The sequence below is a fragment of the Oncorhynchus keta genome, chromosome 24 (assembly GCF_023373465.1).
Source record: "Oncorhynchus keta strain PuntledgeMale-10-30-2019 chromosome 24, Oket_V2, whole genome shotgun sequence".
In the NCBI taxonomy this organism is placed as follows: domain Eukaryota; kingdom Metazoa; phylum Chordata; class Actinopteri; order Salmoniformes; family Salmonidae; genus Oncorhynchus; species Oncorhynchus keta.
Window position 1 is genome coordinate 42,874,615 of NC_068444.1, and position 24,289 is coordinate 42,898,903.

The 24,289-nt window shown below is 39.8% G+C and overlaps 1 protein-coding gene across 4 annotated transcripts in view; it reads right to left on the bottom strand.

Moving 5' to 3' along the window:
* Window positions 1–24,289, bottom strand: part of ccdc186 (coiled-coil domain-containing protein 186) — a 113,614-nt gene that overhangs the window by 60,844 nt on the left and 28,481 nt on the right. For all 4 annotated transcript variants that reach the window (XM_052478356.1, XM_035734828.2, XM_035734829.2 and 1 more), the window contains exons 5-7: window positions 19,104–19,316; window positions 18,576–18,695; window positions 1,062–1,166 (exon numbers count right to left, since the gene is read on the bottom strand). In XM_052478356.1, the coding sequence (XP_052334316.1) occupies window positions 1,062–1,166; window positions 18,576–18,695; window positions 19,104–19,316 (438 nt within the window). The remainder of the gene's footprint in view (window positions 1–1,061; window positions 1,167–18,575; window positions 18,696–19,103; window positions 19,317–24,289) is intronic.

The following is a 24,289-nucleotide window of genomic DNA, read 5'->3' on the forward strand; positions in this document are numbered from 1 at the left end:
GCAAACCAAAAGGAGTTATTTGGACATAAATGATGGAACAAATCAAACATAAATTGTGGAACTAGGATTCCTGGGAGTGCATTCTGAAGAAGATCAAATGTAAGTTAATATTTATGATGCTATTTCTGGCTTCTGTTGACTCCACAACATGGCGGATATCTTTTTGGGTTGTGTTTGTCTGAGCGCCGTACTCAGATTATTGCCTGGTTTGCTTTTTCCGTAAAGTTTTTTTTAAATCTGACAGCGGTTGCATTAAAGGTCATCACATTTCACATTGGATTTCTTAACAAAAAGGTAAGACTGCAGTGGCGTTCTGCACATACAAGCTTGTTAGCAATCTAGCTAAATGTTTGCTCTGGTCCAACGTTAAACCACCTCTGAAGTTCAAAGACATTAAACTTTCCTCCATAGAAGCCGTTCATCTGTAGGTATAATTCTGTGGGCCTAATTCAGCTTCAAAGCAAGCTTCCTCCATCCTCTCTCGCTGTCTCCTCACCCTCAAAATTTCAGTTGCATCTCGCACCCTACACTGACAGGCAGCAGTGTGTTTGTCTTTCATTATGCTTAAATCATGCTGTTAGGGCAAAATAAAATGAGCTCTTAATGAATTTCCTATACAGATTAAATTGCTTACCCGCTCCACAGCAAGCTACTTTATCTGCACTTAATTTAATGTTTGCTTAAATCATAATAATACAAAAAGTATATTTCAGAGGTTTAAAAAGGAACAGAAAGGAATGATGTAAACCGGTACTTTTTGGGGGTTCGAACCAGTTCAGAACTTTGCTGGTCGGAGCAGTGGAATAGAACAAAAAAAAGTATCATTCCGTTCAGAACAAAACGGACTGGCAAATTGAAACTTTTAATTTAAAGTAGCCTAGTTAATATGAGGTGGAAAATGTAGCCGTCTGTAACTGGCCGATTTGCCCACAGCCGGCACTAATGTAAAAAACATTGAATAAACATAATCAATTCCAAAGCAAAGATCTGAGGCCATATGTATTAAGTGTCTCAGAGTAGGATTTGCTGATCTAGGATCTTGAAAACACACAGACACACACCTGATATGTGCGGATCATGTCCTGGCAGTTCTTGCGGATCTGCTCCGTCTCCTCCTTGGCCTGGGTGAGTTTGGCCATGGTCTCTCGTAGTTTAACTTTAGTCTCCTGTGACGAGAAGAAGCCAGTGAATGTTACAGTTTTTCGCAATCACAGACAAGCATTTTGTGAACAATGTCATCAATTTTCAAAACCCTGTACACACGACACAAAACTGTGGCCTTTTGCAAAACAGTAAATGTATTTTCAAAATGTAGTTGCCATCAAAAATAAATGGTACCATAAAAATTGCAAATACATTACACAAAAGAACACGACTGCCGACAAAAAGATGATCAAACTTACATACCACTTGAGTCAAGTTGACAAAACAAAGTTAGCTTGTCTAAATAAATAAACATTTAAATCAATATTTCATTACAGTCAATCAAAAATGCAGTCACACAAATACAACCATCAAAATGTGCAGAATTATGGGTCATTTGGCTACTCTCATTTTATCATTATTTCACCAAACAATTATACATACGCATCAAATCAAAGATTGTTCCATCTGTATAATCACAAACCAATTACAATTACATTGCAGAGGTTGTCATTAACGGTTAACTGATGGCCCGGGGATAAGGCGACCTGAACAGTCAGGCAGGTGGAATTTGGTCCGGAAGACAACCGTTACTTTGCATTGACTATAGTGTTCCATTTGTTCATGTGCATCACACAACACCAAAGAAACAAGGCAATATATAACAATTCTTCTCCCTACATTGTGTTCATGAAAGAAAAGAGATTATTTTCATCAGAATAATTTACTTCCTTTCATTTTTAACAAAAGCCTGCGTTTCATCGAAAAGCGCAGGAAAATCTGATCACTGAAAATGGAAATATATATCCATCCGCCACTTCAACCCATTGATAAAGGCGAACCACAATAAATGGGGCTGAGGTTGCAATTACCTACAGCTTCCACACGATGTCAACAGTCTTGTCATTTGCCTAGGCTTTGTTTCTTGGTCAAACGAAGAAGAGACGAGCCATTTCTTCAGGTCTCCGACCGGATATTTTAGTTGAGATTTACCCGGACATTATTTCCAGACGGACAGCTAAAGAATATACATCACCTCGTGATCAATTTGATTGCCTATTAACGTGTACTAATACCTAAAGTTGCATTACAAAAGTATTTTGAAGTGTTTTGTGAAAGTTTATCATCGACTTTTTTAATTTTAAAAAATGACGTTACGTTATAAGACGCTATTTTTTTTCCGTTTATCACACAGTCTTCATAGATCGATATCTGGGCTATATATGGACCGATTTAATCGAAAAAAAGACCCAATAGTGATTATGGGACATCTAGGAGTGCCAACAAAGAAGATGGTGAAAGGTAATGAATGTTTTACATTTTATTTGTGCGGTTTGTGTAGCGACGACTATGCTAATTATTTTGTTTACGTCCCCTGCGGGTCTTTTGGGGTGTTACATGCTATCAGATAATAGCTTCTCATGCTTTCGCCGAAAAGCATTTTAAAAATCTGACTTGTTGCCTGGATTCACAACGAGTGTAGCTTTAATTCAATACCCTGCATGTGTATTTTAATGAACGTTTGAGTTTTAACTAGTACTATTAGCATTTAGCGTAGCGCATTTGCATTTCCAGATGTCTAGATAGGACGCCTGCGTGTCAGGTAGGAGCAAGAGGTTAAGTTCTTGGTGACAGGGGGGCAGTATTGAGTAGCTTGGATTAATAAGGTGCCCGGAGTAAACTGCCTGCTACTCTGTCACAGATGATAATATATGCATATTAGTAGTAGTATTGGATAAAAAAAACTATGTAGTTTCTTAAACTGTTTGAATGATGTCTGTGAGTATAACAGAACTCATATGGCAGACAAAAACCTGAGAGAAAAATCCAACCAGGAAGTGGGAAATCTGAGGTTTGTAGCTTTTCAACTCTGCCTATCCAAGATAGTGTAAATTTGGTCCGATTGCACTTCCACTAGATATCAACAGTCTTTAGAACCTTGTTTGAGGCTCCTACTGTGAAGGGGGAGAGAATGAGAGCTGTTTCAACCAGAGGTCTGGCAGAGTGCCCTGAGCTCAGTCTCGCGTGCCCGTGAGATTTAGCTGCGTTCCATTGCATGTCTAAAGACAAAGGAATTCTCCGGTTGAAACATTATTGAACATTTATGTTAAAAATATCCTAAAGATTGATTCTATACTTCGTTTTACATGTTTCTACGAACTGTAACGGAACCTTTTGACTGGATCTAGTGCTCACGCCTCATTAATTTAAATTTGTGAACTAAACGCGCGAACAAAAAGGAGGTATTTGGACATAAATTATGGACTTTATCAAACAACACAAACATTTGTGGAAATGGGATTCCTGGGAGTGCATTCTGATGAAGATCATCAACGGTAAGTGAATATTTATAATGCTATTTCTGACTTCTGTTGACGTTACAACATGGGGGTATCTGTATGGCTTGCTTGTGTCTGAGCGCTGTACTCAGATTATTGCATGGTTTGCTTTTTCCGTAAAGCTTTTTAAAAATCTGACAGAAGTGGTTGCATTAAGGAGAAGTGGATCTATAATTCCATGCATTACACTTGTATCTTCTATCAATGTCTATTATGAGTATTTCTGTAAATTAGTGTGGCTCTCTGCAAAATCACTGGATGTTTTGGAAGCAAAACATTACTAAAAATAACACACCAATGTAAACTGAGATTTTTGGATGTAAATATAAACTTTATCGAAACAAAACATACATGTATTGTGTAACATCCTATGTGTAAAGTCCTATGAGTGTCATCTGATGAAGATCATCAAAGGTTAGTGATTCATTTTATCTAAATTTCTGCTTTTTGTGACTCCTCTCTCTGGCTGGAAAAATGGCTGCTTTTTTCTGTGACTAGGTGCTGACCTAACCATCGTTTGGTGTGCTTTCGTCGTAAAGCCTTTTTGAAATCGGACATTGTGGTGGGATTAACAACAAGTTTCTCTTTAAAATAGTGTAAAATACTTGTATGTTTGAGGAATTTTAATTATGAAATTTCTGTTTGAATTTGGCGCCCTGCACTTTCACTGGCTGTTGTCATATCGATCCCGTTAGCGGGATCTCAGCCGTAAGAAGTCAACGCACAGTCAACTTAGTCTACGTAAACTTCTGACCCACTGGAAGTGTGATACAGTGAATTATAAGTGAAATAATCTGTCTGTAAACAATTGTTGGAAAAATGACTTGTGTCATGCACAAAGTAGATGTCCTAACCAACTTGCCAAAACTATAGTTTGTTTACAAGTCATTTGTGGAGTGGTTGAAAAATGTGTTTTAATGACTCCAACCTAAGTTTATGTAAACTTCCACATTTAACTGTGTACGGGTAAGAGTTTAGCTACAGTTTCAGATATACGTTTCAAATTTTGACAGAAAGTTGTTTTCGTCGCAAGTTAAAGCATGATGTTAGCTAGCTAACATTACGTTTATGATTTGTGTGTAGTAATGATCTCTCAGAATGTCAATTCAGGATTGCTAGTTATAGCCAAATTTTTGCTAGCTAACTAGCTAACATTGAACCTATTTGGTTAACTTTAGCTAGCTATGACAATCGGTTTGTATTGTTTAAACAGGGAGCTAGCTAGCTTAACAAAAGACCCCAAGTTAAAGCTGACTGTTAGCTAGCTAGCTGACGTTACGTTTATGATCTGTGTGTAGTAATGTTATTTCAGAATGCCATTTTGCATTGCTAGTTATAGCCTAATGTTAGCAAGCTAACTAGCTAACTATGACTATCAGTTTGTATTGCTAGTGCTCTATGGATTAGGATTATGGTTCATTGTTTAGCTAGCATGTCTAAACAAAAGACTCCACTTCGCCAGATAATTACATGACCCATCAAAATAGCCAGGTGTGTCTGACGGTGATAACGGTTATTTATTGTATAATAACGCAAAAATATTTAGATCTGGAATTAGTCTTTCAGCATCAGTAAAATGCCTGACTCTCCTCCACCAGTCTTACAAGAAGAATGGTCTAATGCCTCCCATCAAAAGAGAGCTGGCCCAAGCAAGCACAGGTTGCACCTGAAGCATGAGGACTTGCAGCGAATTGTGAACTTCAACAACTACGCAGAGGATAATGCAATAGTGTTATCAAGACACCACCCAGGACACAACACTTTGATGGAAAACTGATGCCATCCCATGTGACAAAAGCAGCAGTGTGGCATCTCTACAAGGAATAAATTACTACACTTGGTATGTAAAGCATAAACAACACGTTTTGATTATTTAATTGACCTCCAACATGATTGGCACTACATTTATTTATCTGACATTATTTCTGTATTTTCCAGAGGTACGTGAAGTCAGGCTGTGTGTTATCATTTTAGGTGTGTTATCACTTTCAGTTTCCAAGATGTTTCAAATCAAATCAAATTGTATTGGTCACATGCATATATGTTCAGCATATGTTATTGCGGGTGTAGTGTGCCTGCCCGCCTGCCCGTGTGGCGGTAATATGGTCACTGTAACAGCTTCTTTTTACGATGTAAAATATAAAAGAGAATGATATCAACCCGCAAGGTGTGCAGTCAAATTACTAACATGAGCGCCAATTCTGATAAATATGCATAACACAAACTCATTACACTATTGTTGTTCTAAATTAAAACAACTTCAACTTACAGTTAGGCCTAATTTACATTTTATTGTTAAGTAATTTGCACAATTATCGGCCATTCCATTTGTCATTAATTCAGTAATTGGCATAGTTTGCGTCGCTTGACAGACTCAAGGATATGTTTCGCATTATTCCAGAGGTCTACTGCAACATGATGAATGTTATCGTTTCCCTTACAAGACATTCGATTAGTAATAGAGTTATAGTAAATAAAACAGTTCCATAAGACCTTATTTTTACAAAGTAAAACATAAAATAGAATAGTATCAACCCCCAAGGCACACATGAAATGATTTGCTGCTGATATAAGCATAACAAACTCATCATTACACAATTCTCTTTCTAAATTAATTCAACCTCTTCACCCTCATCATTCAGTTAAGCGTAATTTTATTTCAATTGTGAAGTAGGTGCACAATTATCGCCCATTCACCTATTTGTCATTCATTCAGTAAGGAGAGAGACGCATTTGCGCCTATAGCACATTGTCTTGGCGGGTTAAGTTACGAATAGGTGTGAAAAAAAAACAGGTTAAAATGCTCTAAATACTTTTCTATTTGTGATTTTAAAAATCTGACAAATGAGCAGTGTAAAATACCACCATTTAGGAAAGTCAAGGAAGGAGCCGGACAAAGCTTTAAATTTTTTTTATTTGCAAAATCAAGCGTCAAAGTCCATTATTTTTGTATGTCGATACCATTGCAAATGTGTGCTTCCAGGAGTCGCATTCTCGCTTTGTCATCAAAACAGAGGTGAGGCATGATCTCTTAAGCGATCCCATGAAATGTTTTCTCCAAAGAAAAGGTATCCCATATACAGTACCAGTCAAAGGTTTGGACACACCTACTCCTTATTTTTTACTATTTTCAACATTGTAGAATAATAGTGAAGACATCAAAATGATGAAATAACACATATGGAATCATGTAGTAACTAAAAAATTGTTAAACAAATCCAAATATATTTTATATTGGAGTAGGCACCCTTTGCCTTGATGATATCTTTGCACATTCTTGGCATTCTCTCAACCAGCTTCACTTGGAATGCATTTCCAACAGTCTTGAAGGAGTTCCCACATCTGCTGAGCACTTGTTGGCTGCTTTTCCTTCACTCTGTGGTCCAACTCATCCCAAACCATCTCAAATTGGGTTTAGGTCGGTGATTGTTTAGGCCAGGTCATCTGATGGAGCACCACACTACTCTCCTTCTTGATCAAATAGCCTTTACACAGCCTGGATGTGTTGGGCCATTGTCCTATTGAAAAACAAATGATAGTCCCACTATGCGCAAACCAGATGGAATGGAGTATCGCTGCAGAATGCTGTGGTCGCCATGATGGTTAAGCGTGCCTTGAAATCTAAATAAATCCAAACATTTGACTGGTACTGTATGTCTGACCAGAAGCTCTCCATATATACACCAGTCTCCTTGCTCCCTGTGCACGTCAGCCACAGTACAGTGCCTGATATGCCGTAGCATGTCAGAAAACAACAAAAGCTGGTGAGTGCGTTGCTGATGTTTTTTACTTGAGATGTCGGGCCTGCTCTCTCAGTGATGAGATTTTTTTCTGATAATCAAACTGTGGCTTGTTCTATCCCAACGATGCCGTCGCTTCCACTCTCCTGCCTCTCACCGTTTAATTTGGTGGTGGCACAGGCACCTGCTCAGTGCGCATCGTTCACGCTTTTTAGTGCTTATGCCTCGGAGGTGTAGGTTCAGGCTGTGGCTCAGAATAATAGATACAGATATTAATGTCTTCCCCACCTTCTGAGTCATTTTCATGTAGATCTTGTAACGGTGCTAACGCAGCATGTGCATCCATCAAGTGTTATTTGTGTGTTCATTTGTGATGCTGTCCTTGATATGATCCTGCTAATGTCATATGCACGTGTGCGCACATGCAGCTATCCATTCAACGTTATCATGATTTGTTATAATAGATATTATACTTTAGTAATCCACAATGACCTGGCAATGTACAATTCTAATAATGAAATTATCTTCCATATTCCTGCAACTGGAGATTCCTTCAAAATCATTGCCTACAGTGGTTCCTCCTTTAAAAGTACATAGCTTGGCTATTTGACTATTCTTTAGTAATGGTTGAATAGTCTATTGTTCAGCTATTAGCCCCCCTCCCCAGTTATGCAACACATTTTTATTCCCATCTCATTCCTTTCCCTCTTCCATGCGTCATCATTCTTCTCCCGAGTGGCTCGCTTGTGGGCGTGCTGGCAGGATATGGCAGCATCTTCGGTTGTGTGTCAAGAATTCTGCATACAGTAGCACGTTTGCATAGTTACAATGTGTAATCATTGATGTCCCAGGAGCAGGAGTGGTAAACACTGTTGAAGTGTATAATTGTAATACATACATGCAGACACAGCATCATTCAAAGACTGGAGTTTGATATGACTGAAAAATAATGTCTCAGAGATTCATACCTGAACCACACCTTCATTTGCCAAGGAAAAGTGCATGATCAGTGAATATATTCAATGTACAGGCTAGAATGTGGGAATCTCATGCGTGGTAATAACTACAGTGCGTGTGTATATAGGACTTGCATCCTTGGCACAATAAAATTATTATATTCTACTCTATCCATATGTAACAGTATAACTTCCGTCCCTCTCCTCACCCCTACCTGGGCTTGAACCAGGGACCCTATGCACACATCAACAACAGCCACCCTCGAAACATTGTTATCCATCGATCCACAAAACCCGCGGCTTTTGAAGAGCAAGGGGAACAACTACTTCAAGGTCTCAGACTGAGTGACTTCACCGATTGAAACGCTATTAGCATGCACCCTGCTAACTAGCTGGCCATTTCACACCGGTTACACCAGACTTGAAAAAATAAATATATACACAGTGAGATATTTGACGAAATACACAGACATGCCTCTCCATAAGAAAACAATGGGGGGAGCTCAGCGTTCCAAGGGCAAAAAGTATTTTGGGGCTAGCATTTGATGACAACCAAGCTAGCTGCCCAGGCTTACATAATTAGAAAGAGGAGATTCTCATGAAAAAAATGGCGTCCGACTTGGAAAAAAATCTAAATATACACATTGCGAAATAAACAGACATGCCTAAAATTCCTCCCCATAGGAAACAATGGGAAGACCGCAGAGTTCCAATATTATTTTTGTTGTTTACATTTTAACTATAAAACAATGTGAGCAGGTCTCATTGCCAACAATAGCGAAGCAGGCATTGTGACATTGAACAACAAGCTGGGAATAGAACTTTCGGAAGGCGAGTTGGTGCCACGGTGCTCAAATTAACCAATAGGAACTGGCAGCACTAAAATAAGGCATGTTTTTTCACGATTACTTCAAAACGACACCAAGCAGCTGGGAAATATGGTCATATTATGAAACTGTGCTCCACGGCAGATGCAATTAACTTGTTCTTATCAGAAAATAACGTTGTTAAAAAATGTGTGTCTAGCCTACTATCTACATGGATTTCATAGCACTCTCGTCGAGTGTACCAGAGCGCAGAATAACAGAGCACAGTAGCCTAATAAACAAATAACCACATTTTGTTTTTAAAAAATTATGAAAAAATACAGATGATTTAGTTATGGATCCATAACAAATTACTATGGGAATAAATATCACTGATTTATAGATGTATTGGAACAAAGTTGTCTAATAAAGGCGAACCATTTAGAATCCTCCAATCCTGTAGCCTACTCCCGACAATCACGTACAGCACCATATTTTCCATTCCATCCAACAGAAACACCATAATATTAATCTAATTAATTAAGCCAAATTTGTTCAAATCAATTCCATATACTATGTTACTACAAAAAAGTTTTAAAATTCTCTGGTAATGCCGATATGGAATACTATCAAATGCTTCTCAAAGATGCCCTCTGGTGGTTAAACTAGCAATAACTTGCAGTAACAGAAGAAATGGCTGAGAATTAAGTGACGTGCCACAGAATGCAAGGTGTGCTGCAGTATGACGCAACTTTTAAACGAGGAACCACTGTAGGACACTGCACGGTTGGGTGACCAGGGCCATCTGAGACTGCCTCCTGGGGGAATTTGAGCATGTGAAGGCTACCTGTGTCCTGCATAACTTCATGGACACGAGGACCAGGAGAGGATCTGCACCTCGCTGCCGTGTGCCAAGAGGAAAGGTCTGCTGCTCTGCAGGATGTTTCAAGGATGTGGTGGAACAACGCAGTAAGAGAGGCAATCCTTGTGCAGGAGATCTTCATCTCCTACTTCTTCGAAGAGGGTGCTGTTCCCTGGCAATCCCATAGACTATACTATGCACAACCAAAGGCTCTTTCAAGAGCCTTCCGCATAGCAATAAGAGTAATCTTCCATTTACTCAGCTATGTCAACTGGAGTTATTAAATTCCCAGTTTTTCTCCCTTTGATTTCCACTTCTCAAGTGAGGGTGCAGGGTGATGTCTGTACAAAACCAAAACATGCTCTTAAAATGTGTGAAAGCTAAATATTTCTCAAGAAATATTTTTGAATTTCCCGTGCTGCCTTTTCAGCGGAATGTTGGGGGGGGGTGGACTGCATTTGCAGTCTTCCCTGCTCCTCTGTTCTTACCTCTTTCCTTTTACAGTCTCTCACACCCCTCTCCCCACCTTCTCCCTCTGTTTTTATCATGCACACCAGATGTGCATTGAAGTACAGATTTAACTTGTATTCATTAAATTACAATTCTAATATTTATAATGCATGTATGTATTTAGAACACTTGGATAATTAACTTATTTCAATAAAGCGTTTCACATTCCCTACTGGTTGAAATTCTCTCATTTTATGAAATACTACACCTATCCTGTGCTTATCAGATCAATGCAGATGAAGGAAATTATCCGGTTTTAGAGTATTTACATGACACATAGGAAGTGTACTGTTTTTAAAATTCTATTTCTGTATATATGAATTACAAATCAGCCTTAAGCTAGTTAAATAATGTTTCTAGTCAATTGCATAGTTACAACATGTAACCATTGATCTCCCAGGACCAGGACTTGTAAACACTGTTGAAGTGTATAATTATAATACATTAATGCAGACACAGCATCATTCAAAGACTGGAGTTAGATACTCCTGGTATTGGATATGACTGAAAAATACATTAATTCCTGAACTGCACCTTTATTTGCCAAGGTAGAGTCCATGAATGTGTGCCAAGGTAGAGTCAATGAGCATATTCAATGTACAGGCTCCAATGTGGAGATCTAATGCTTGGTAATAACGAAATGTATATACACGACTTGCATCCATGGCACAATAAAGTTAAATTACAGTGCCTTCGGAAAGTACTCAGACCCCTTGGTTATTCCCACATTTTGTTACGTTACAGTCTTATTCTAAAATTGATTTTTATTTATTTATGTAAAACGTGGCAATCTACACACAATATCCCACAATAACAAACCAAAAAAGTATAAATTTTTTAAAACTGAAATACCTTATTTACATAAGTATTCAGACACTTTGCTATGAGACTCAATATTGAACTCCGGTGCATCCTGTTTCCATGGAGATGTTCCCTTGAGATGTTAGTCCAACTTGGAGTCCACCTGTGGTAAATTCAATTGATTGGACATGATTTGGAAAGGCACACACCTGTCTATATAAGGTCCCACAGTTGACAGTGCATGTCAGTGTAAAAACCAAGCTATGAGGTCCAAGGAATTGTCCAGTTTCCAGACAGGATTGTGTCGAGGCACAGATCTGGGGAAGGGAACAAAAAACATTTCTGCAGCACTGAAGGTCCCCAAGAACGCAGTGGCCTCCATCATTCTTAAATGGAAGAAGTTTAGAACCACCAAGACTCTTCCTAGAGCTGGCCGCCCAGCCAAACTGAGCAATCGGGGAAGAAGGGCCTTGGTCAGGGAGGTGACCAAGAACAGGATGGTCACTCTGACAGAGCTCTAGATTTCCTCTGTGGAGATGGGCCAAAGGGCACTTAAAGGACTCTCAGACCATGAAAACCAGATTCTCTGGTCTGATGAAACGATGATTGAACTCTTTGGCCTGAATGCCAAGCGTCACATCTGGAGGAAACCTGGCACCATCCCTACGGTGAAGCATGGTGGTGGCAGCATCATGCTGTAGGGATGTTTTTTGCGGCAGGGACTGGAAGACTAGTTGGGATCGAAGAAAAGATGAACGGAGCAACGTACAGAGAGATCCTTGATAAAAACCTGCTCCAGAGCGCTCCGGACCTCAGACTGGGGGCGAAGGTTCACCTTCCAACAGAACAATGACAACAGAACAACAGCCAAGACAACGCAGGAGTGGCTTCTGGACAAGTCTCTGAATGTCCTTGGAGTGGCCCAGCCAGAGCTTGAACCTGATCGAACATCTCTGGAGACCTAAAAAAATAGCTGTGCAGCAACGCTCCCGATCCAACTTGACAGAGCTTGAGAGGATCTCCAGAGAGGAACAGGAGACTCTCCAAATACAGGTGTGCCAAGCTTGTAGTGTCATACCCTAGAAGACTTGTTTCTGTAATTGCTGCTAAAGGGGCTTCAAAAAAGTACAGAGTAAAGGGTCTAAATACTTCTATAAATGTTATAGTGTGTAGATTGATGAGGGGGAAAAAACAATTGAATCCATTTTAGAATGAGACTGTAAAGTCGCAAAATGTGGTAAAGGTGAAGGGGTCTGAATACTTTCCGAAGGCACTGTATATTCTACTCAATCCATGGGCTTCATTAATACCATTCAGACTGTTTTGAAGTTGATACAACCGGCTATGATAGCTGAGGTTCATAACAAGGTTTGATACTAATATGTATACCAAACGTTTTAGGGTCCATACACAGATCGGCTACATAGCTAGCTACACATCCATAGGCATACAGGAATTGTTATCCTCCACTACATAATAAGCAAGAACATAGTTAGCTAGCTACTTTACTTCTGGTGCATAGCATGAACATATCAGCAAGGCAAGCATTTTTTCTTCAATTTGCAGTAACCGCTTTAAACTAGCTAGAATTCTTTACATCCACTATTTCACAAGACAACAGCCTTGTCTGTTAGTATTCTCAGTAGTCACGAAAACAACACGAATTACAATTGCATACTCATGTCACAACGCCCATAAAGCTAGCTAACTGTACATTTTTTTATGATTTGTTGTGACGTTATAGTTACTTACATTTGCTTCCATCCTAGTATTTTTGTCAGACATCTTCGCTGAAGAAAGTCTCCAGTGTTGGGTCGCATGGCTTCAAATTCGTCATGGAAACCACTCGATATGACTGGCCCAGCGGTCGCTGCTAGTGATTGACATAAAGTTGTAAAATGTACTTTTTCCACCGCCTCCCACACCACGTTCGTGCCGCCCAACGGTCCCATGCCCACACCGCTTCTTACCGCTTTCCTTCCATTGAAATTAAATGGGAAGTGCTGTTTCCCCACGCAGCACCACGCGCTAGTGTACGTGCTAGGGTCACGGAGTGATGAAACTCGGAGACTCCAACAGGGTGAGTCAACACGTCCATGAGGCAGAAACATAATTTGTTTGTTTTGTGCATGAAGAAATATGGAAAGTAAATCGTTTTGAAGAACAGTGAGGATGAAGTAGATTATCTGGTCCAGACAGCTTCCTGATTATGATGAACAGGATGAAATTCATTGTGGCAGAATCGTAGATTATCTGGTCAGGACAGCTTCCTGATTATGATGAACAGGGTGAAATTCATTGTGGCAGAATCGTAGATTATCTGGTCAGGACAGCTTCCTGATTATGATGAACAGGATGACATTCATTGTGGCAGAATCGTAGATTATCTGGTCAGGACAGCTTCCTGGTTATGATGAACAGGATGAAATTCATTGTGGCAGAATTGTAAGTAGGCCTACCTCATAATTGTGACAGTATTTAATTGTGTAATTGTAAAGTAATTGTGCTGTTATTATTTACTTAAAACCTCTTAAATGTAAAGTCCCCATATTTGGGGACCCGATTAGATGTATTTTATTCAATTCAGTCTGGTATGAGAACGGTAGCCCCTATCTGCAAAAGCAGGATGTCTGCAGAAAGCTGAGTATCTTGGCTATTGACCTGAGACACTTACTACCCTATATGGGCATACAAATGTATAAGGGAAGGCGAAGCAGATGAACCTAATTTCAGGATGTCTGCTACCTACATTCCGGTTAGCATAGTGAAGCATAAACTAAATAAACACCGAATACGTTGATTCACACTGAAAGACGGGTCTCCACAGATCATGAGGATGTCTTATTTGTCTGCCTGTGACCTACTGTTACTGACCACCAGCCCCGAGAGTCTAAATGTTTTTTTTACACAACGTCCTTCTGTAGCTCAGTTGGTAGAGCATGGCGCTTGTAACGCCAGGGTAGTGGGTTCGATCCCCGGGACCACCCATACGTAGAATGTATGCACACATGACTGTAAGTCGCTTTGGATAAAAGCGTCTGCTAAATGGCATATATTATTATTATTATTATAAACAGCAAACATTTTACAAGGTAAGTTTTGATTTGGTCTGTGTTTGAGCTATAGCTACATGGGGGTATGAAATTATTCCAAAGGTTTGGTAGGAACAAATTTAGGCTATTGCCAATGTTATATGAGTTAATGGCAACATCGAATGTCCACCGAGTGACTATATCTTTGCGCATTAAAAATATGATGAAAACACTTGGATATCCCCTGTATGTCCCCCTACACCACCACAATGTTTGACAGAGGTTGGTGTTGTATACATTTTGTTTTTATAACAAATAGCATTTAGGAATTGCAAATATGTAATAGCACTGGAATGATCTAATAAGACATAAGCCACTTTGGAGAGGTTTGGGGACACTTGGAAAAGTCCTGTGACCACACCTGACACCACTTACTACAACATCTGCCCATGTGTTAGGTCTATCAATCCCATTTTTTTCTGATATTGTTCACATGTTGTGGAAGCCATCTGATGTGTTTCCAGCTCTGGACATCAATAATTCACTTATGGCTTGCAAACAAAATGATATATTTTGTGTGTGCTTAATCTTGTGTATTCTGAACTATGTAACTCCTACCGATCTTCTGATAATTTCCTCATAATCTTTCCAAATATACCAAGTTATATTCATGTCAGAATCATGTAATTACACATGAATAGCAGTTACTTTTGGGTATGTCTATTTAGGCGGAAATCTGAGAGGTTTTTAATTGATAAATACAATTGTATATGAAAATATACACATTTGGTGATAGAGTTTATTCTATATTGAAATAGGCTTACATCACGATAGGCTACAACACAGAAAATAAACAATGTAGCCTAGTATGTTATATTTTACAGCACAGAACTTCCCCCATCCCCACAGTATTACTCTACTGTGTTGATATTTAAAAAACACACACTTGGTGATACAGGGTTTATTTTATATTGGAATAAGCCTACATCATGATAGGCTACAGCACAGAAAATAAACATTGAATGTAGCCTAGTAGGACAATGCTACATTTCCCCTACCACTCTAACAAAACAATAGCATAGCGCAGGCTATAACATTCTTACCTTTCAAACCTCCATTCCCATAGATCATTTAGTTTAAAAGGTATGAATGTTTGTCATGAAGGATTTTCTGCTTTTGAAATGTGGCAATTTTTATGTTGAACTAACTCCTAAATCTATTTTTCTTTTAGTCAAGATGATAAGACGAGCCAGACGAGTCAACCAAACCCCACTGAGGTGGACAGAGATGGCAACCTCTTCCTCACCAGGTGGATGAACACTACAGTACTACTCTGCTCACCACAAGACTAAGAGATGGCACAGGACCCTGTTTTACCATCTCATTGACATTGCTGTGACCAACTGCTTCATCATGTACAAGAAACTCTGCCTATAAACAGTCATTAGTTTGAGCTTTCCCTTGGGTGCAATATTCATGAAGGCCAGTAGATGGGGACCTAGTCCCACTAATGAGTGTGAAGGGATGGCTTTCACCTGTGGCAGAGCATGTGAAGGACAGACAATTGTGTGATTGGGCTTTTTGTTTTGCTGAAAATTTGATGTGGACAGAAGTGCCAAAATGTTATATAGTCATTGGCTTGATTGATATTTGTGACTTGTTTCAGGAAACTAGGCGTATGTCGTGCGTCACAACTTCACAGCAGCGCCATTTCAACGTACATTTTAGTTGGTTTAGCCACGGGAAAAGCCAGCAACCTTTCGGCAAGTCATGATTGGCTGAGATAATGAGTGGGAAGGACATGCCGAGAGATGAGTTCGGATTGGTCTGCCATGTCGCAAGCTTTTTTGAAAGATATCACGTAGTAGAACAGCATAACTGTTGCTCTCTACTTTCCGGAGGACAGAGTTTAGAAATCAGTGGAATTAGAGTATGATAGCTAAGGAGATGGGCTGTTGTATAAAACACCTGTCTCCGGATTACATCTTCAAACTAAGGGCAACTATGACATCCGTGACAGTGAGGGAGAAACGTCCATTGATTTATACAGGTAAGAGAGTCTAGCTAGCTACATTTTCAGATATTACACACTTCTAATTTTGTCAGAAAGATGTTTTCATTAAAGGCAACAAAAAAATTTACGGCAAAATGTAACAAAATGTGGATAAAGAGAACATGGCTGAATACTTTCCGAATGCACTGTATCTCATTGTTACCATACACCTGCAAAAAGATAGCTCAGATATGCGATTGCCTTTTTACATTTTGAACGTGGATATGATAAGTATGGTAGAAGCTCTGTACAACAATGTGGAAAAATAAAAGTATCCAAAACACGTAAAGACCTCTATGGCCTATTTATTGCCTTTACCTCCCTACTCTTCTGCATTTGCACACACAGTACATAGATGTTTCTATTGTGTTATTGACTGTATGTTTGTTTATGTGTAACTCTGTGTTGTTGTTTATGTCGCATTGCTTTATCTTGGCCAGGTCGCAGCTGTAAATGACAACTTGATCTCAACTGGATAAACAAAGGTAAACATTTTTTTTTTTAAGATTGAGAGACTAGTCAAGGATCATATCACCTCTACTTTACCTGACACCCTAGACCCACTTCAATTTGCTTACCACCCAAATAGATCCACAGACGATGCAATCGCCATCACACTGACCTATCCCATCTGGACAATAGCTCAGCATTCAACACCATAGTACCCTCCAAGTGCATCATTAGGCCCTGGGTCTGAACCCTGCCCTGTGCAACTGGGTCCTGAACTTCCTGACGGGCCACACCCAGGTGGTGAAGGTAGGAAAAAAAACACCTCCACATTGCTGATACTGAACCCTGGGGCCCCACAAGGATGCATGCTCAGCCTCCTCCTTTACTCCCTGTTCACTCATGACTGCATGGCCATGCACGCCTACAACTCAATCATCAAGTTGCCAGACGACAACAGTAGTAGGCCTGATTACCAACAATTACGAGACGGCCTACAGGGAGGAGGTGAGGGCCCTGGGAGTATAGTGTCAGGTAAATAACCTCTCACCCAATGTCGACAAAACAAAGGAGCTGATCGTGGACTTCAGGCACCCCCCTACCCACATCAATGGGACCGCAGTGGAGAAGGTGGAAAGCTTCAAGTTCTTCGGCGAACACGTCAATGACAAACTGCGGCGAAGAAGGGACAAGTGCCTCTTCAACCTCAGGAGGCTGTAGAAATTTGGCTCGGCACCTAAAACATTCAAACTTTTACAGATGCACAATTGAGAGAGTCCTGTCGGACTGTATCACCGTCTGGTACGGCAACTGCACCGCCCACAACCGCAGGGCACTCCAGAGGGTGGTGAGGTCTGCCCAACGCATCACCAGAGGCAAACTATCTGCCCTCCAGGACACCTACAGCACCCGATGTCACAGGAAGGCCAAAAAGATCACCAAGGACAACAACCACCCAAGTCACTGACTGTTCACTCCGCTACCATCCAGAAGGCGAGGTCAGTACAGGTGCATCAAAGCAGGGACCGAGAGACTGAAAAACAGCTTCTATCTCAAGGCCATCAGACTGTTAAATAGCTATCACTAGCACCTTAGAGGCTGCTGCCCTCTATACATAGACCTGGAATCACTGGCTACTTTAATAATGGAACAGTAGTCACTTTAATCACATTTACATATTTTGCATTACACACACACAATTCTATACTATTCTACTGTGTCTATGACACTGACATTGCTCGCCCAAATATTTATATGTTCTTCATTTCAATTCCTTTACTTTAGATGTGTGTATTGTTGTGAAATTGATTGGTATTACTATTAGATATTACTCCACTGTTAGAGCTAGAAACACAAGCATTTCGCTACAACCGCAATAACAACTGCTAAACACATGTATGTGACAAGAACAATTTGATTTGATTAAAATCTTGAATTTGTTTTTAAATCTCCATTATACAAATAGTGCAAATTCATAATGCCCTTGAAAATCATAAACTAAGTCACACACAATCATACTGTATTTGGGCGTATAATAGTGTAGACTATTATACTTCTGCCACTTCCATCATGTTTCTTTCTGTCTTTTAACTTTTGTTCTGATGCGATTAATATTCAGGCTTTGACCACAGCGATTCTGTGTCTGAAAATCACAGATTGAGCCAATGTTTTTTCAATGGGAGTCATCCGTTGATCATCAACGGAGATGATTGTCTATCAAAAAACACGATGTCTGCTTTTTTAGTTGTCCAAAAATAAACTTGAGTTGAACTTTTGACAGACAAAAATAGACAATTGAAGAACGCATGTAGGATTTCATCCATGTTCATTCTTTGTGGCCGTCGCCTTACTATTCAACAGTGTAAAAAAAATGCAGTTGGTCTTACCTTATGGGCCTCGGTCTCACTACTCAGCTTGTTCTGGGCCCATTTGACCTTGATGAGGTGTGAGTTGATCCCCTCCTTGACGTTCTCCAACTCCCGATTCAGCCTGCTCACCTCTCCCTCCTGAGGACAACAAGAGATGGATTCCATTAGGATGTAACAGGCACGGTATGCCATTTCATTTGTAATTAATGTTAAAGGATCACTTATTAAAACATATTTCAGTATTTTGTTCGTTAGTCCACTGTTATGGTCAGCAGTAAAGTTTCAGTAAAAAGCACAAGTTGTAATAATGCAAAAAGCAGCAGGTACAAAGAAAAACATTCCACCACTATCATGTTCATCATCATCAAAAGCCTTCGAGCAGACTCCTTCCAATTACCTACAATAAATATGAAAGACTCAAGGCGAAATAGATTTTCCAGTGCAAATAAAGCAGCGGTGTCAGAAAGTCCATCTAATATTGCACGAGCGCCACCTTAGCAGCTGAACATGTGGAACTTTGTTGCTTAAACATTAACCCTGCGTTACCTTGGCGTCGTGGAGCTGCTGCAGCCGGCCTTTCTCCTGGGCCAAACTGTTTCCCCTGAGGGCCTGGCGGTCCACCTCCTTGGTGGCCTCCCTCAGCCTCCTTTCCAGCCCCTCCTTGTCCCTGCGCAGGTCCAGAGCCTCCTTCTCCCCGCGAACATACTTCATCACCATGGCCTCCTTCTCCTGACGCGACTCCTCACACTTCTTCCCAGCCTGGGAGGGACACATGAATTAGTAGCTGTTACATTGATTGCATCATTATGTATTACATTGATTATATCATCAGTATAGGCTGGTGAGAGGAGGACGGCTCATAGTAATGGTGGATGGAATGGAATCGATTGAATGGCATCAATCACATGTTCCATTATCTTCCAGGCATTAGTCCTACTATGAGCCTGTCCTCTGATGTAAAGTGCCACCAGCCACCACAGGTTAGTATGCAGTTATGTGGACAGGTAGACACAGACGTGGACAAACATGCAGACACACATTCACGGATCTACACAGAAACACAGGCGCATGCTTTATGCAAGTTTACACACAGACATGCAGAAAAATAGACAGAAATTATGCATGCTCAAGTGCACACTCATTCATGCTTAATTAAAACTCTTGTATTATATCTGGGGGTGTAGTGACGGTCTCCCTGATTGCATGTTGTAAGTGGATAGTGCTGCAATTGAACGTGGCAGTTTGGTTGAGGTTTCAATACAAAAATCCACAATGAGTATGTGTGAGATCTAAACTAGAGCCATACAAATGGTAGGGCAGTGCATTGATAGGTCAACTTGTAATCTGCCATTTAGGAAAATCCTCAGTTATTGGTCAGGGTAAAAAATGCCAGCTGGCCCAAGGACAGTTGGGTGTTCTCACACAGGTGTGTTCATTTCTCAAGAGAACGCTTTCCCCTCGATCTGACAGACAATATTGGCAAAACGTTACCATGCTCATCCTCAATTGATATCTCCGTCAACACAAACACAGGGGATTATGTGCGAGGGAAGGTGAGAAAGAGTGAAAGAGAAATAGAAATAGATAGAGAGAGACAGACCGAGAGAGAGGTGGTATATTGCAGTAGTGTTCATGTCTGTATGGCAGAAATTGTTTGAGACTTTTAGAGATTTAGTGAGGGTAGAATGTAGGCGTCATCTTGAGATATGGAGTAATATTTAGATGGCGTGAAAAAGCTAATAAACTTCCCCAAAACAATCTTATATTGTTCAGCGAACAGGGAAATGGAATGTGTTATCCTTCCAGAGCTACCAGACCGTCACAGGTCATTTTAGCTGAAAAACTTGGCTGCAAGTGGATCTTCTAGCATGTCAATAACCAAAAGCACACATAAAACTGCACTAAGAAATTGTTAATTGAAACAACAAAAAAAATGTTCAATGGCCTCCTCAGTCTCCAGTTGAACCCCATTGAAAACCTGTGGTTTGAATAGAAGAGGGCACTCCATAAACGTAGATGGACTTCAAGGATCTGAAAATATTCTGTATCGAGGAAAGGTCCAAGATCCCTCCAAATGTGTTCTCCAATCTCATAAAACATTTTAGTAAAAGGCTCAGTGTCATTATCCTCACAGGCGGAGGGTTCTGGAGTATTGAAGAGGGGTTCCAATAATTTTGACCCCTAGCTTTTCGAGAAGAAAAATGTATTATTTGAAAATGTATTACTTTCTCTGAGCAATTGTCTTAGTATAAAATTACATTTTTTTTGCATACAATATAGCTCAGAAAAGTATTATTTATTTTATAGAGTATTTGTTGCTCATCTATATCAAGGGATCCAATAATTCTGGAACCCACTATATAGGAATGGAATCGCCTTTTTCACTGCACCCATGTGTTTTGAAGAAAACATTTCCATACACGTTTGTAGAAGTGGTCAGGAAGATACCTTTTGGACCTGAATGCAAAAACATTCATGCGATAGAGGTTCTCAAAGTTCACCCATTTTGCATACCACACACTACCATGTAACTTCATCACTGAAAAAGGTAAAACCGCTGCGAATTATATCAGTTGAAGGCTTTACAAAGAGGGTTGTCAAATAATGTATAATTTTTTTTTTTTAAATGTTGTTAACTAACGTCAACTATGTAAAAAAAAAAAACTCCACACAAAACAAAATCCTTACAAATGTTGTAGCTTGGACCCTATTTTAAATAATCTGAGGTGTTTGTGTTGTGCTCACCATCGGTTGAGACCCAACATACGCTTTAATACATGGTGAGTTTTTTATTTAACCTTCATTTAACTAGGCAAATCAGTGAAGAACAAATTCTTAGTTTCAATGACTGCCTAGGAACAGTGGGTTAACTGCCTTGTTCAGGGGCAGAACAACAGATTTTTACCTTGTCAGCTCGGGGATTCGATCTTGCAACCTTTCGGTTACCAGTCCAATGCTCTAACCACAAGGCTACCTGCCGCCCTGTGTGTCATTTCAAACATAGAAAAATCCCTTCAGACCACCGTAAACTAGCTGAAACACAACTGACATTTTAATTGAATTGTCCACACACGGTCGAATATCAACTTGAATGGGAATACCTATTGTATTATCTGAGTTTCTATGATTTCAATTAAGTTGACTAAAGTTGACAAAGTTGACAAAATAATTTAAAACAATGTGTATTCCCATTCAAGTCAACAGTTTTTAATGGGTTGGACCTGCAACCATCTTGTGGTACCATTTTAAAGTTGACATTTCTAATATTTTCACATTTTAGTACATTTATCAGCCAAACATGACACCCACCCTGCATTCAAGAATATTCTTAGTCTCATCCGATGGTGGGCAAAACACATACACCTCAGATGATGTGGAAATAAGTGGTGAACTAAAACATGCGAAGATGACATCTGTATTTACACTTATTTAGATAATTGACTTCAAAAGATACATTTGAGGGCTCATTCAGGTCCAATATTCACATTTTGACCTTTTCTACCATAGGCAAATATGTATGCAGTCTGTTCAAATCAGAGGTGTGGTCAAAATTCCCCTTTGTGATTGGTTTCATGTGGAACGAAATTAGCCAGTTCAGCTACTCTAAATTGGGAGGGACTGTGTTTTCAATGCAGGGCTTGACATTAACCTTCTAATTCTTACTTGTCCGAAAGCTCAAATCACACAAACATTTTCTGTGACAACATGGGCTAGAAAGGTGAATGAACATGTTGATGCTTTATGCAAGAAACCACTTTACAAAATAAAATTCATCATCATCATCATCATCATCATTATTACCATACAGAAAATCAGACAACAACGTAGGATAACCTCTTGACTTCCTTGTATATTCATGCCTGTCTCAACATACCGCTCTGTAACAGTTCATGTAATAACACTGGTTATTGTAATAATAAAAAGTAATAGCGTACCTTTCACATTTTTTATGTAATAAAACCTGTTCATGTAATACCTTGCCGGATAACGTAATAGGTAAGGGATAAACGTTGTGTACATGATCTGGAAATAATGGACGATGTGGTAAGGACGACGCACAGCGGAGTCCCTCCGTGGAGTTCCTTAGTTCCAGAGAATGTACAGAGGAGGCGTTTATCCCGCTTATACCAAGGTTGCCAAAGAAAACAATACTAAATCACACATTCAACAAAAGAAATTGAATGTTGTCATGAATATTTTAATAAGTCCTACTATTTCATCCTTTCACTAAACCTGGTCGTTAATTATATTGGTTAGGTTGTTCGAGAAGCGGAATGGTCGTTCATTCGATTTGAAATGTTGCTAGAGAAGCGGACATTGATTTGTTCGATTGTTATGCAGACTGGCAACGTTCTTATCTCTTGCTTGCTAGCAAGCCAACTACAGCTAACACAGTCACGTCAAACTCTGCAAATAGAATAAGAGCAAAGGACCTGCACTTCCGTTTAAGCTGTTTTCTAGTGACATTTATTTGGATACATGATACATACAAGTTAAGTTTTAATGGCACATGCACAAGTACAGTGAAACGCCTTTCCTGAAAACGCAAAACCCAACAACGCAATAATCAATAACAATGTACTACAAGACAAAAAACACGTGAACAAATAAGAAAGATTGAAGAACACAATAGGTAAGTAAGTAAGTAAGCCTACTATATACAGGGTCAGTTCCAATACCATATTTACAATGTGCAGGGATAATGGAGTGACGGAAGTATAGTTGTAGTTGGAGTTGGAGTCATTTAACCTAGTTTTTCAACCACTCCACACATTTGTTAACTTGTTCAAACTATAGTTTGGCAATTGTTTTCAGACAGATTAATTCACTGTATCACAATTCCAGTGGGTCAAAAGTTTACATACACTAAGTTGACTATGACTTTAAACAGCTTGGAAAATTCCACAAAATTATGTCATGGCTTTAGAAGCTTCTGATAGGCTAATTGACATCATTTGAGTCAATTGGAGGTGTACCTGTGGATGTATTTCAAGGCATACCTTCAAACTCAGTGCCTCTCTCTTGGGAAAATCAAAAGAAATCAGTCAAGACCTCAGAAAAAAAATTGTAGACCTCCACAAGTTTGGTTCATTCTTGGGAGCAATTTCCAAACGCCTGAAGGTACCACGTTCATCTGTACAAAACAATAGTACGTAAGTATAAACACCATGGGACCACGCAGCTGTCATACTACTCAGGAAGGAGATGTGTTTTGTCTCTTAGAGTTAAACGTACTTTGGTGCGAAAAGTGCGAATCAATTCCAGAACAGCAGCAAAGGACCTTGTGAAGATGCTGGAGGAAACAGGTACAAAAGTATCTAAATCCACAGTAAAACGAGTCCTATATCGACATGACCGGAAAGGCCGCTCAGCAAGGAAGAAGCCACTGCTCTAAAACCTCTACACAAAAGCCAGACTACGGTTTGCAACTGCACATGGTGACAAAGATCATACTTTTTGGAGAAATGTCCTCTGGTCTGATGAAACAAAAATAGAACTGTTTGGCCAAAATGACCATCGTTATGTTTGGAAGAAAAGGGGGGGGGACTTGCAAGCCAAAGAACATCATCCCAACAATGAACCACGGGGTGGCAGCATCATGTTGTGGGGGTGCTTTGCTGCAGGAGGGACTGGTGCACTTCACAAAATAGATGGCGTCATGAGGGATGAAAATCATGTGGATATATTGAAGCAACATATCAAGACATCCAGAAGTTAAAGCTTGGTCGCAA